At 30.7% G+C, this 15527-nt stretch overlaps 2 protein-coding genes across 3 annotated transcripts; both read right to left on the bottom strand.

The window, feature by feature from the left end:
* Nucleotides 1–122: 122 nt before the first annotated feature.
* LOC127246083 (plasma membrane ATPase 1-like) lies at nt 123–5787 on the bottom strand. Its single transcript, XM_051267286.1, has 21 exons — nt 5734–5787; nt 5503–5622; nt 5272–5370; nt 4652–4789; nt 4415–4549; nt 4159–4338; nt 3862–4068; nt 3670–3789; nt 3465–3584; nt 3270–3392; nt 3085–3189; nt 2857–3001; nt 2347–2511; nt 2016–2254; nt 1902–1934; nt 1712–1793; nt 1313–1473; nt 1044–1229; nt 773–955; nt 506–675; nt 123–229 (listed from the first exon to the last, which is right to left on the bottom strand). The coding sequence occupies exons 1-21, from the start codon at nt 5785–5787 to the stop codon at nt 133–135; spliced, it is 2862 nt and encodes a 953-aa protein (XP_051123243.1). The 3' UTR covers nt 123–132.
* A 5162-nt stretch (nt 5788–10949) lies between these two features.
* On the bottom strand, nt 10950–14451 carry LOC127246183 (uncharacterized). Of its 2 annotated transcripts, none has more exons than XM_051267435.1 (2): nt 13587–14451; nt 10950–11546 (listed from the first exon to the last, which is right to left on the bottom strand). In XM_051267435.1, the coding sequence occupies exons 1-2, from the start codon at nt 14129–14131 to the stop codon at nt 11105–11107; spliced, it is 987 nt and encodes a 328-aa protein (XP_051123392.1). In that variant the 5' UTR covers nt 14132–14451; the 3' UTR covers nt 10950–11104. The 2 variants fall into 2 exon arrangements, with proteins under 2 accessions (XP_051123392.1, XP_051123391.1); XM_051267434.1 differs by having other exon boundaries at nt 10950–11549; nt 13587–14437.
* Between the last annotated feature and the right edge of the window lie 1076 nt (nt 14452–15527).

The following is a 15527-nucleotide window of genomic DNA, read 5'->3' as shown; positions in this document are numbered from 1 at the left end:
TATATAAAACAAGTGTGATGCCGTTACCAAAACCCAGCCACCCATATACATATATAACGAGCCAAACTGAACCGAACTTAGTTTCTTAATTCTTCTAAAAGAAAATAGTTAAAAAAGAGGTCGCCGATATTCCTACACGGTGTAGGATTGTTGGATCATTTCGATGTCGAGTCCCCTCATCTTCACCACCGACTCGACATGGCCTTTTAGAGTATGCAATTCCCGTAACCTATACCAAAACATTCAAATTAATGTTGTTTAAACAACCAATAAGCTAAAAATCCGATCTATAAGGAAATATTTTCAATTGAAGTTATCTAAAATGGGTAAATTCGAAATATTTAAGTTCTATAGTTTAAATATAAATTTTTAAAAAATATTATATCAAAATATGATTAAAATAAAATAAAATATTATAATTAGCTTGTAATTTTTCTAAATTTTTATATTATTTTCTGCACGTTATTATTGAAAGTTAAAAATAATAAACAAAAAAAAGTTTTACCTCGCAATTTCAGCTCTCCGGCGGGCTTCCTCAGCGATCTGATTTAGTTCAGTCGCATTGTTAGTTTCTTCGGTCCGGGATACTTGTAAGCCGTGAAGTGATCTTTGATTGCAAGCCCATTCGAGCTCACGTTCCTCTCTTCCAAAATCCTTCTTCCGTGTGAAAGCAGTCTTATATAAAACAAAATATAATCGTTGGTTAAGAGATACGAGCAGAAATTAAAAAAATAAAAAGTAAGAAAAATGATTAAAAGCTACCCAAATTTACCCTATTCTCAGTTACAAGATCCCAAGCTCGTCCGGTGAGTGCATATCGGATGAAGAACTTGACGATGTCGAGTGGAATATAGCAAAGAATGTTATAAAGCCAAATGACACCAGCCCAACCCCATCCGATTCCTTTGATCGATGCAAAGCTCCAATTTGCGTATACTGCAATCAGCGTCGCAATCTGAAATATATTGATGGAAGAATCAATATTCGAACGAGACAAGGTTAGCATTGAGTTAAAAGAAGAGTGTTTCGAAGAGATAGCTAACCAATTGAGCAATGGCGAATGCTGAAATGAGGAATAGTCCTGGGCGCTCCGCGTAGGACCAGCTTCGAGACCTAGTTACGAATATTAAAGCCTGGCTGATCGTGCTTACTTGGAGATATACGGCGGAAATGAGTTTCTTGTAGTTGTCTACGGTGGAGTTTTGAAGAGTCGGCACTCCGAATATGTGCTGCGATTTTTTATCATTCGATGAAAATATGAGTCGATAAAATAGAATAAGAATTGTGAATGCGACAAAGGATAGTGGCTTACCGGGAAGAAGTCAGTTCTGTATGAAATCCAAAAGAATATAACGGTCATCATCGCTAAGTAACTTCCGAGAACAATTCCGGTGGCGAATATCTCGGAAAGTTTCCAACTGTCCGGCAATGGAGATGGTTTGACTCTATCTTTCGATATAGTCATAATAGTACCTTCAACGAATAAATCCGATAGTTGTTACGCTTAATATATAAATCATAATATAAATACAATATATGAACGTACAACATATAATAATAGTTCATGGAGTACATACTAAGTATATTAACGTATACATACATTGTAACAATCTATATAAAACATGAATAAGAAAATGTCGAAAACATGAATTTCAACTGCACATTTGAATAAAATCATTCTTTGGGCATATTGATAAGGCCGGAAACTAACCATCATTGAGAATTGCGATGATAAGCACCATGAAAGGCGGGAAGTCGAATCTCCATATCAGGGCTAACAACAAGAAACCGAGCTGAAAAGAACACGAACAAAACGGAAAAAAGCGTCAAACAACAGAGCGCGCGCAAAAAATCGAACGCCAAGAAAACCGCAAATCAAAGACGATTACGATTGCTCTTACCACAATACGAATGGTTATGGAAACAGCGTAAATCTGCGACAACAAGACCGAATCGATAAGAAAAAAAAAATGTATCTGTTAACGAATCAATATAAAAAACACGAGATACAATACCGTGTAGTTTTTCATCCGTTGGAAGATCGCGCGGCTCGTCAAAACGGCGCTAATTATGACGCTAAGGCCGGGTTCCGTAAGAACAATATCGGAAGCGCTCCGCGCTGCATCGGTCGCATCAGCGACGGCAATTCCAATATCGGCTTTCTTCAGAGCCGGAGCGTCGTTGACTCCATCGCCCGTCATGCCGCAGATATGTTTCCGAGCTTGCAGGCGCTTCACGATTTCGTACTTATGTTCTGATGAAATATAGAACAAAATGACGCAAAAAATTAATCGAAAGTTTAAGGATATGTAAGATTTCGTAACACTCGAGAAAAAGGAGATTCACCAGGGAAGACTCCGGCAAAGCCATCAGCTTTCTCGATGAGCTCGTCGATAGGTAGAGGAGTAATCGATTCGTCTCTGAGCTGCCCCAACAGCGCCGACGACGGATACATGTTTGTTCCCATTCCTAACCTTCGTCCCGTTTCCTTCCCTATCGCGAGCTGGTCGCCTGTTAACACCAATGAATTCAGTGATTAATTGATAAAGACATACAACACTCGATATAAAGATAGATAGGACATGAGTTATGTTAATATAATATAAATAATCCATCATTCTCACACAAAGTAACATTTATTTTTAGTAACAGTACAATTTATCTAACATTACAAATACCCTTATCTTTATATCATATAAGTTACTTGTATAAAAAGACAGAATCTTATACAACAATTGATTCGGTAAAATAAAAAAATTATTATATGCTTTTATTTAATTGTGTCGAATAAAAGCATGTGCAAATCGATAATAGTCGATACCGTCACTTAAAATAGGGGATCTGAGTTTTTTTTACCGGTGATCATCTTCACATTGACGCCGAGATTGAGCGCTCGTCGTATAGTCTCCGCACTGTCGACTCGCGGAGGATCAAACAGCGGCAGTATACCGATAAACTGCCATGGGCCGCCAGCGCTCTCTTTCGAACCTTCCGGAACTTCCTGCGAGTAAACTCGAGCGACGTAATGTATTCACATTCGTCGATAACAGTAACAAAAATTAAAGTATACGGCGAAATTAGTACCTGGTACGCCACGGCCAACGATCTCAAACCTCGCTCGGCAAATTTGTCGATCACCTCATGCACGCTCTTCGCGATCGTCGACTTATTGTGGGCGAGGCTTAAAATCTACGCGCAGTTCGCAGAAGAATTCAGAATAAATCGAATAAGTCCGAAAAAAAAAAAGTGTCGAGGATTGTCGATGGTACCTGCTCCGGCGCGCCTTTACTGACCCTGTGCATTTTTCCGGCACCGTCGAGGTAGGTTAAAGCAGTCCGTTTATCGGTTGGGTTGAACGGGAGGAAGTGTAGTTCTTCAATGCCGGCGCGCGCCTGTCGACAATATATTACGTGATTTTAAGTCGCGGAATTTTAATGTATAAGATCGCGGCGACGTTTTTTTACCTCCTTAGGATCGGACAGCTTCCCGACTATAGCAGTGTCGATCGCATCCTGATTTTCCGTTCGAGAAGCTCGGGCTGCCATTAGAATCAACGTTGATGCATCGACACCGTCGGCGAACACCTGTAACGCAGCGAAGAAAATACGATCAGATCGATTTGAATATCAATTTGAATATCGCCACCGTAGAAATCAAAAACTCATTAACCTTGACAATATTCTCGTCGACCGTAAGCTTGTTCAACGTCAACGTCCCTGTTTTGTCGCTGCACAGCACGTCCATCCCCGCCATTTCTTCGATCGCCGTCATTCGCTTAGTAATCGCGCCCTTCATATAAATCGATCTACGATCAAAAAGATGTTATCGTAATTGTAAACCATAACAATCAATCGCGAATACCTGTTGAGACAATCGATGCGAACCAATGGCCATCGTAACCGAAAGGACCGTAGGCATCGCAATCGGAATGCCACCGATGAGTAAAACGAGTAAGTTGTCGATCCCGATGCGATACGTCCGGTGTTGAATCGGATACATCACGATAAGCTCGACGATCATGCCCGCCGCGATCGAGCAAATGCAAAAGTTCCCGATCGACGTCAAAACCTATGACCAAAACAACAAAATCTCAAAATCGTAAATATATATTATCTCACAGTACTATCATATCAGATATTTATTTTTTATCGAACTTACCTTTTGGAAGTGTCCAACTTGGTTAGTCGAATCGACGAGATGCGCAGCTTTCCCAAAGAAAGTACGGACTCCGGTGGCAATCACGATCGCCTCGAGCTCACCCTGTTTGCAAGTCGATCCCGAGTACACTCCCTCGCCGGGTCCCTTCGTCACGGGAAGAGACTCTCCCGTTAACGCCGACTGCAGAAAAGACTTCCAACTCGATCAAAACTACATTAACCAAATATCATCGACCCAACGATTAAAAGACACGAACCTGATCGATTTTCAACGGATCACCCTCGAGCAAACGAGCATCGGCTGGAATGATATCTCCGAGCTTAATACTGACTATGTCGCCGGGTACCAAAATCGCCGCCTCTTCCTCGCGCCACTGTCCGTCTCTTAGAACCTTTCAACAATATTCAAATAGAATCAATCATTGAAACATAAATCACACAAAAAATTGCTTCTTACAATAACAAAAAATCGAAATTGAAATTGAAATTGAAACCTTAGCTTTGGGAGCAAGACGAGCCATGAGAGCAGCTGCTGCATTGCCAGCGTTGTTCTCTTCGATAAAACTTATCGTCGAGTTAATGAAAAGCAACGTTATTATTCCCACGAAATCCTGCCAATCCGGCGGCTTCCCCTGCAAATTATGTACGTAATTTTCAATTTATAATTTTAAAGCTATCATTCAAATATTTTATTCAAAATTAAATTCTTGTTTGTCCAATTTGATTCTATTAAGAATTTTGTAATTATATAATTCAAAATAATATTAAAATAACTAAATAATAATAATAAATACATACTAATATTTATTAAATTTTTAAAATTGAAACATAAAAACTCTCTAACAAAAATTAAAATATTATTGTATAGTTGTACTTCTAATTATATATGATATATTTATTTATATAAAACTTAAAAAAAATAATAGTATAAATAAATTTAGTTTAATCTATATAATTTGTAAAATATATATGTATATATATATTTCATCATCAATCCAAACATGTGTGAATAATCGAATATTAAAATTTTATATTATATATATATAATTAATTTACAACCCTATTTCATATCCAATCAAAAAAAAAGAAAAAAAAAAAAAAAAAGTGTTCTTACGCCTCCATTAGCAAGAGCAATAGCCATAACAGCAGCAACTTCCATGACCCATGACAAAGGATTCCACATAAACCCTAGAAATTTCAGGAATTTGTTCTCCTAACAAAATCCAACAACAACAATGCACAACGAACACAGTAAAAAATCGAATTCACCGTAAAATCAGAACCAAAAAGCAATTGCAAAAACCAAACATAGAATCATAATTTCAATTTTACAGAATCCAATTACCTTCTTCTCCTCGAGCTTGTTGTATCCAAAACTGACTAATCTCTCCTGCGCAGCAGCGCTCGTTAAACCTTCCTTCGAGCATCTCAGATTCTCGAAAACGTCATCAATAGGAACATTCTCCTGCAATCGAAAATCCAAATCAACAACAACGTAAAAACGAAGAACAATCAATCAATCAATTAATTAACAATTCCACTGTTGATTATTCAAAAAATTAAGCAATTCGATTACCAAATCCACCTCCTCCTTCAACACAGCGTCGAGAGCCTGCGGTCCGTCGCCCATCGTCAAAAATCAAAAACTCACTGCAATAACTCCTTAGTCAAAAATCAAAAACTCACTGCAATTAATTAACTCCTTTCCTCTTCCTCTGAGAAATAATATATAGAATTAAATAGTGTAAGGAGAAGATCTCGAACGCAGGAATAGTGGAAACAGTTAGAGAAGAACTCTTCTTGCTTACTCAGTAATTATATGCATGTATATATATATATAATTTTCAATTTAGATATTTTTATTATATTTTGTTATAATAATCTGGATAAATAAAATATATTATATAAAAATTTTATATGTATTTATAAGTTTGGATGATTTTTTATTATTAAATTAAAAATATTAAATGGAAGTAAAAGTTATATATTAAAAGTTTTTTTTCGTTTATAAATAATATGGATAAATTTTTTATTTATTTTTATAACGTTATATTTTTTTTTTTTAACAAATTTTTTATTCAATTTGTTATAAATTATAATATTTTTTATTTTATATGAATGGTGGAAGGCAAATATAAAAATACATGAGATAAATATATTTTGTATGTGTTTTGTTTTTTTTAATTTTTTTATTTTTATTTAAAATAAAAAGAAAAACAGGTTAATTGAGACAAAAAAGAAAAATGCCCACACTCTTTAGTATTATTAATATAATCTTATTGATTTCTTTTAAACTAATAAAATTTTATTTTTAGTGAATATACTTCGATTTTGTTTTTTCACTAATTTTTTTTTATGTATTTTTTTAAAACAATTCTTTATACTTTAAATAAAAAAATTTCCTTTCAAACAATTTTACGAAACAAACACATCCTTCAAATTTTACTTTCAAATATATGAAATAATTCAAATACTTTTTAAATTCAAATTTTTATTAAATTTTTCTTAAAATAAAATCATGTGAGTCCAATATATTATTATGATACTCCCTCCGTCTCATTGGAAGGATGACGTTTGTTTTTTGCGTGTAAATTTTTTAATATTAGTATTATATTGAATTATAGTAAAAAAAGACAAAAATATCTTTATTAATATGGTGTAATATAAAAGTAATGGTATTTGTGTAATATATTGTAAGTTGAAAGGGTATTTATTATGTTAAGTAGATGGTACAATTATTAAGAAGAACTATTATTATTATTTTTTGTATATTTATGTGTTATGGTATTTTACATTTTCAAAAATAATAAAATTTAAATAAAAGTTGGAAGCAAGAGTATAACTTTTGATAAAATCAAATTTGAAAGCATTATGTACAAAATCAAAATTTTAATTATTCTTACAATACATAATATTAATTACTTTATTCATTTATATATTTTTATTTAAAATAATTTTATAAATTGTATTTTAAATAATAAAAATACAATAAATTGAGTATTTTAAAGAAAGAAACACTTTAGAACAAATATTGAAACATTTTAGTTTATATAATAACTATAATATAAAATGTTGTTGTGATTAATTTCATCAAGAAATTATTATAACTATATATATGCTTTTATTATATTTTAAAATTTTCTATAAACCAAAAATAATATCTAGATAATAACTTGAATATTAATATTTTACACCATTTATTTAGTTATTTTGTTAGGATTTTTTTTTTTATAATTATTTTTCCAATGTTTTAAGTTGTGTTTGTATTTTTAATTTACATAGAAATTTTATATATTATTTTAAGATTAAAAAAAAATGTATACTTTCTATACAAAAATTATAAAAATTGTATAATAAAATTTTAAAAATTAAATATTTCAAATAGAACAATTTATGGATATGGCTATAGGAAGTATTTAAATTAGGTTTGTAAATTTTTATTATTTGTCTTTCAAAATTTAATTTAATTTTTTAAAATATAAATAAAACACTCTAGATTAATAATTAGATTTCATACAAGATCGTAATATTTAAAAAATAATTTATCTAAAAGTTATTAAAAATTAAAAAAGACAATCAACAAGTAAAAATATTTTTATAGGTGAGTGTGTTTGTTATAAATTATAGGATAGATTATATGGTTGGTACAAATATTCGATTTTTATGGATATTTTAAAATTTATTGTTGGTGGATAGATATTCATTTTTAATAAATATGATTTATAAAATAAATAAGTAAACAAATAAATATTAATTATAATATTTTTAACATGTTTTATTTTATTGAAAACGTTCAAAATAAATAAGTAGTGATTTGGGTTTGAAATTTTAATCAAACAATTGTTATAGAAATATCTATTTAGATCATATGTTTAATAGAAAATTATACTCCCTCCGTCCACTTACAAAATTTATATTTATTTTTAACGCGGTGTTTAAAAAATAATAGTATTTTAATTATAGTGAGTAGTTAAAAGTAGTGTAATGATATTTTTGCCCTTAATTTTTTGTGTAAAAATAATGATGTAAAGTAAGGGTATCTGTAGAAAAAAAATAGGGTATTTAATGAAATGTTAACTTTGTAATTGGACGTCCCAAAATAGAAATATGTAAACATTGTAAATGGACAGAGAAGTACTATATTGTATATAATTTAAAATATATATATATTTTTTATAATTCAATCTATCTTTTGATTGGTCAATAGTTTTATAGTACTCTCTCTGTTTCAATACAATATTTTTGTTTACTATTTTTGTCCGTCCAAAAATAATAGTCTTATTTCCATAATCTCACCATAAAACTATCCCATACGTTTTCATTTTTATTACACAATTGTCACTACTTTTTACACTAATACCTCACAAGGCCAAAAAAGTCTTTTATCTATACTTTTTAGCAACTACTAATATAATATTAATATTTTTTAAATCTCGTGTCCAACCCAATTAAGACTATAGTTTTGGAATGGATAGAGTATTTAATAAAATTTTATTATGGTTTAGTCATTTTATATTCACATATTATACAAGTTTTTATAATAGGGATGTGGTGTTACTTTATATATTTAATAAATGATATTGTTTATTTATTTTTTTGATGCACTCATTTATTGAATATAATTGTCGAATATGTTTAATGCTTATATGTACCTCCGTCCATTTTCTAATGTCCTATTTGATATTTACATGTATTTTTAGGCAATTAGGATTTTGCTATAAAATGACAAATTTGTCCTTAATCTTGTGTATAGAAAATGAAAGAGTAAATAAAGTAAAGGTAAAAGAGTAAATTTTGTGTATAAAAATAAAAAAAGGACAATAATTGTTGGACATTCCAAATAAAAAAGTAGGACGTTAGCTTGTGGACGGAAGGAGTATAGATCTTGACTCAAAAAATATTGAGTATTAAGTAATATATATGCGTTGCATAATCAATAATTTAATTATGTTTTTATTTAATAAAAAAACTTATTTAATTCATACATTTTATATTATTAAAAAGTAATTTGTAAATGTAACTAATGTTTATGGTTTTTATTTATTTTTATATCAACCATATATAAATCATATAGAATACATTAAACTATAAGAATTCAATATATTGTTTATTTATTTAATAATAATAAAATATTTAACTTATATCCCTATGTTTTATATAATTAAAAAAGTTGCTGTTCATGATATTTATATGTTCGTCATAAATCTGTTCGATTTGATAATTAAAAATTAAAAATATAAACAACTCTTGATTAAAATAATTTGAAAGTGACATATGATTACATAGGATACGGCTAAGTCGAGGCACACGTGCCAATAATTGTCCTTTTCGAAATAAAGTATAATCACCGTACCGTGCCCTTTTTTTTTTTTTTATATATATATATAATTTCTAATTCCATATAAAATGGTTATATTTTTCATTTGGCTAATATAATTTTTTTTAAAAAAATATATATATAATTATATATTTTAATTATATTTTAAAGTTTATAATTTAGAATTTTTTTAATTTTAATTAAATTATTTAATTATTTTAATTTTAATTTATTATTATACAATAATTATTTTTATGAATATAAATCCGGTCATATCTCAAGATATATTGTATTACAAATATGATAAAATATATATAAATATATATTGTTCACCCTATAACATATGTTATTCCAATCAAATTTTTATTATTTTTATTAAAATATTTTTAATTACTTATTAATTATACTTCACATAAATTTTCCGGGATTTAGGAAATACTGCATATTACTCCTATAGACACCAAAATTTAAAATTAGCAATTAATAAATAATTAAAAATATATTAATAAAATTAATTGCTATATAATACAAAATAATTATAAATTAAAATTACTATAATTAATTTGTCTAATTAAACTTTTAAAAATAATAAATTATAAGATTTAATCCAAAATATAAAATCCAATTTTACCTAATCAAATCTTACAACGTTATAAAAAAGTTATAAAAAGTTTCATGACATTGCATTGTCAGGTATATTTAAAAGAAGTTTCCAATATCACGAAGAAATTCCCAAAATAGATTAAAGTTTTTAATTTTTAAAAAGTAAAAAAAAAAAAAAAATTACCCCTCCCTTCCAAACAACCTGCAACATTTTTTTTTTTTTGTATCTTTGCAATATTTCTATAAAATAGGAAATGATTAGTCTCTATCTCACACTTTATCCCCTCGCATCATCCAAATTAAAAAAATTAAAAAAATTATTCTACTTAATACTACTCACCTAAAAACCCGTACCAAAAGCAAATGTTGCACCTTGACGGAGGGAGTAAATAATAGGACTAAAAGAGTATAATATAGGTTCGCCTAATATGACTTTCTCGTCGGGCTTGGTTTGCAGGATATTAGATTCGGCCAGAAGTTTACCCAATGCGCACTTTCGGGTAGCGATTGCGGATCCCACGTCATAAAAAAAAAAAAAAAGTATAATATATATAACTATACATATATCTTTATGTATATAATAGATTTGTACACAAATATTACAGAGCAGTAGAAAATTTTTACTAGTCGAAAATGTATTTTTTATATTATACTTAAAAAAAATAAAAAAAAAATCATTCAAGATATCACATCAAACACTTATTTATATTAATTTAAACAAATAAAATATTTAATACTCTAAACTCATGCCCATAACACAATCCCAACAAGAAAAACTTGCCACAAAATGTAACAAATAGATACACTAAAAACTCTTTTTGTCACATTTCATAGTTCCTAAAAATTTCAGCTAATCAGAAAACCTAAATAACTTCTTGAATAGACATATTCTAGTATTCACACATTTCAATTAACATACCATATTTTGTATTTACAGCTAAAAATACTTGCAAAACAAATAAATAAATAAATAAAAGGCATACCTTTACCCGATTATCTCGATGTTTGTAACTTAAATAAAAGCTCGTCATAAATTCCCTCCCAAAACCCGTCTCAGTTCTTGCTTTTGCGACTCCGAAAGCCTTTTTGGGTACCTGACATCGATTTGTATCCTGAGATTTCCTTTCCTCCTTCGATCTTTCGGTAAGGGCATTCCCTCGTTTGGGACGACAATTTCTTGTCCGGGTTTCACAATCTCCGTCAATGGAGCAGTTATGTTTCTGCCGTCGAGCATTGTTAGCTCGAAAGTCTTCCCCGTCAGGGATTCGAGGAGAGAAATCTCTTGCTTCGTGACCAAATCATTGCCGTCGCGCGTGAAGATCGGGTGCGGTTTTTCATCGACGGTGAAAGTTAGATCTGCCGGGATTACGCCGGGCTCTTCGTTTCCCTTCTCGGGGAATGTTATTTTTGTGCCCTTCTTCCATCCTGGTTTTATGTCGATGGTTAAGATCTCCTCGAGAACACGGGGTCTACTGCACGATACGGAAATGTACATTAGATCTTGTGAGGAAAAGGAAAAAGACATTGTAAGATGAAGATTGCGCGCTGGAATTGTAATAATGTAATTCGTAACGAACATTAACAATAATATGAATTTCTAGAAAATGACGAGCACAGTTCTACGGATTATCGCCATTTTTGCACCTTCAATAGTTCAGATATAGACATAAAGACACATAACTTTTGCGTCATCCATACAACCTAAAATACTGAGAATTAATTATCTTATTAATCATTTAATCTAATCATGTATTTATCTTGAATGGTGAAAGCACACAAATATGAACAAGCTGCACGGTACACAGGGTAACATGTTCGTAAACACAAGGATTTGAAATTTAAGGTATTTACCATTTTGATCGATAGGAATCTAGACATTATTTTCGTAACACAATAAAATAACTATATAGAGAGCTAAATCATAAAATGCAAGTGTACAAAGTAGAAACTTAATTTCAGCTGTCGACAGCTCAGAGACAAATCTAGAGACATAAATGTCAGATCCCGGGGAGAATATAAACATCGACCATACGAAGAGTTTCATGTGGTCTTCCAACAGTCGTCATTTCTTGGATGATATCATATAAAAGCTTCCTAACAACTGAACTTTAGTGGGAGGCTGTCGAAAAGGAATAGACAAGCCAACTCGGCTTTCAGACTGATATTTTTTTCAGATAACATTAATATCATATGACTTAATTCATAAAGTTACACTAATTGTTAAATTGATTGTTCTAGAAATTTTCAGAGCCTTTCTTTGGCCTTATTAGATTAAACATATGAGTGTACTATTTTCACTTAGCCTACGTCACAGGTTTATCCGCAGTTTAATTTAATCGAGGACATTCAATCCCGCTTTATAAAATCAACTAGTGTTATTTATAATATGCCCTTAATCTTGTGATACAACAGAATTAGATTTTAGCTCCATAACCTAAAGTTGGTGCAACGACAGGCCAAGTTTTAGTAATACCGGTCTGGTAATTTCAAGATCAATCAAAATTTATCAAGTCAAAGTGATATCCTTTTCGGTAACATTTTCATACCATAAAAAACATAAAAATTATAGAACTATAATTATAAAAATATCTCTATCAATCTATCCCGGCTTACTTGGGACTATCGTAGAAATGCCACTTACTTTTAATGTGTTCGATTTTTCATAAAAACAGAAATAATTACAAACACTAGCTTATGGAGACCACGGCATTCCACTTAACTTTGTTATGCGCAGAACATATTTATCAACAGAGCAGATATTGACTGAACAACATTTAACAATTCAAAGATCAACTAAACCCCATCGTAATAGTGAAATACCAAATGTTACATTCGACTACAAAGAAAATCGTCAATGCAGCTATACATCTGTTGTTAAAATAATTCAAAAACATCCTTCTTAATCCAAATAAAAAAATCATCCAGAGCATAAATAGCAAACGATTACCCAATTCATCTACCTTCACTAAACTAAACAATAAACAGATTAAACGAACACCCTGAACCCAGATTCGATTTCAAAACAAGAAACCAGAATCAAAACAGTACCTAATTAAAAAACCATCAAAACTAAACACACATAAACATATATATACATATATGTATGTATGTTCAAGAAAAAAATGATCAATAATGGCAACTTAGCAATGCAACCATAAGACGGAAAAAAGCAACATCAATTCAAACCTTCTAAATCCAGAGCATAATATTACCTAACAATAATCCAATTCTAAAATTCAATCCGAAAAAAGAAATAAGCAACGGCGAAAATCAGTGACAAACTAAAACACCACCACTAAAAAAACTATACATACATATCAAGAAAGAATGAACAATGATGACAAATTGGCAATGAAAATTGAAACCATAAGACAAAAAAATGCAGTAATATTCTCAATCCATATAAAAAACCCATAGCACAATTCAAAAGATTCAATCCATAAATGAACAATCCAAAAAGTAACCAACACAAAATAAGAACAAACAAAGCAAGAAAAGAATGCAAGTACCCATGAGAATCCAGAACATTCCGAGAGATCTTCATCTTCCGAGTAGAACCAGTGTACAACTCCTCCAAGCTACACATCAGCACTTTCTCCACCGGCGGCGCCTTCCTCGAAGCACCGGCGGCGCCGTTCATTGTCGTATACCTAAAATTCCCCTCTCTCCCATTACTGCCGCCGCTGCTTCCTCCAGCATTCCCGTTGCTGTTCTCCCCAAAAATCTCCGCATAAATATCGTCTGCATTCCTAGGGTTGAACCTGAAATTAGGGTTTGGACGCTGCTGATTGTCGCGATAAAATCTACGAGACTGAGGCGGGAATTGCCCCGATTTGAGGCCCTCCTCGCCGTATAGATCGTAGATCTGGCGCTTCTGCGGGTCGCTGAGCACATCGTAGGCTTCTGAGATCTGCTTGAATTTGTTCTCCGCCTCTAACTTGTTCGCATTCTTGTCCGGATGCCAGATCATCGCTAACCGTCGGTACGCCTTCTTCAAATCCTCATCGCTCGCGTTGCGATTCACTTTCAGAATGTTGTAGTAGTCCACTCCCATTCCCGTGACCTAGAAGTTAGAACCCTACTCTTCTGTTCTCTGCTCCTCAAGTTATTCTAAATACGAGATTGTGATCGTACAGAAACGCCGATGAAGAACGGGATTCGAATTTCCGATTGGGATTGACGGATTGCCGGCAGCCTCCAGACGGCGGAGAATCTCACTTCTGGTGAAAAGTGACGGTGAGTGAGAAAGGATCAAGGAAGGAGACGGACGAGATAGGGATTAGGGATCCCGGGCAGGGGTATTATTGTCATTACACTGATTGCCAATGTGATTATGAATTACCGCCATCTTTCTAATTTACTTGTCCGGTTTATGTAATATTCTCTCCGTGACAATTTAAGAGGGGCTTTTGGAGTGTTATTAGATTAAAAAATAAAAATATTTTACATAATAAAAATACATATTTCTGATATATATATATATATATTTTTATATTAATAATATATTTATAATTTATTACTATTATTTATACATCTTAAATATATTATATATATATTTTTTATATTGTGTTAATATATATGTAGTATGTATATATTATTTCCTCCGTTAATTCAAATTACTATTATTATCTTTTTCCGTTTATCTCATTTCAAGTGTTTCTTTTAGAAAGTATCAAAATATTTTTAATTTTTACTTACAAATATATCAATTACACATGCAATTTATTTATATATAAAATTAAAGGATAAAAATGTCAAAAAAATTTATACATTTTTACTAATTAATAATATATTCCCTCAGTTCAAATACAATAGTGTTGTTTAATATTTTTGTCAGTCTCAAAACAATAGTCTCATTTTTATAAATAATCATATCACTATAAAATTATTCCTACTTTTTCATTATTATTACACAATTACCATTAATTTTTTACACTAATATAGGGAAAAAAAAAAGTCATTTATCTTTATTTTTTTATTATTTTTTAATTTATTACAAAACCTAAACTCATTTCATTTGGAACCAGAAAAGCATAATTTTTTTTGATAAAAATATAAAGAGTATAGATTTTGTTTAGATAAAGAGTTTTGGGAGATTTTTGAAAAATTAAAAATTTGAAACAAAAAAAGGTAATAATAATAATAAATTAGTATTTGATTTGATATTTTAAAGAAAAAAAATATATTTGATATGATATATTTTTTAAAATGAATAATATTTCATATATTTCTAAACAATATCGATAGAGAATCATACCACTCACAAAACCAATTGAATCATTCAACCTTGGCGCCTGGCGTACGGGTCTTCTATATCAACTGTTAATTAAATATGTTTAAATTTAATAAAAAAATTATGGAACCTCTATATATATATATATATATTCCAGAAAATAAACATTTGACTTTTACACAAATTATAAAAATAACTGCCTCAAATTTCATTTAAA

This window comes from Andrographis paniculata, unplaced genomic scaffold (genome assembly GCF_009805555.1).
Source record: "Andrographis paniculata isolate CXL003 unplaced genomic scaffold, ASM980555v1 Contig26END, whole genome shotgun sequence".
Classification (NCBI taxonomy): Eukaryota; Viridiplantae; Streptophyta; class Magnoliopsida; order Lamiales; family Acanthaceae; genus Andrographis; species Andrographis paniculata.
This window is presented reverse-complemented; position numbering and strand designations above follow the sequence as displayed.

Coding starts and splice junctions, on each gene's coding strand:
- LOC127246083 (XM_051267286.1), bottom strand. CDS start 5,787: ATGGGCGACGGACCGCAGGCTCTCGACGCTGTGTTGAAGGAGGAGGTG. Junction 3,190..3,269: donor GTAAAGGCGCGCCGGAGCAG/GTACCATCGACA, acceptor AACTGCGCGTAG/ATTTTAAGCCTCGCCCACAA. Junction 676..772: donor ATCTTGTAACTGAGAATAGG/GTAAATTTGGGT, acceptor GTTTTATATAAG/ACTGCTTTCACACGGAAGAA.
- LOC127246183 (XM_051267434.1), bottom strand. CDS start 14,131: ATGGGAGTGGACTACTACAACATTCTGAAAGTGAATCGCAACGCGAGC. Junction 11,550..13,586: donor AATGTTCTGGATTCTCATGG/GTACTTGCATTC, acceptor CGTATCGTGCAG/TAGACCCCGTGTTCTCGAGG.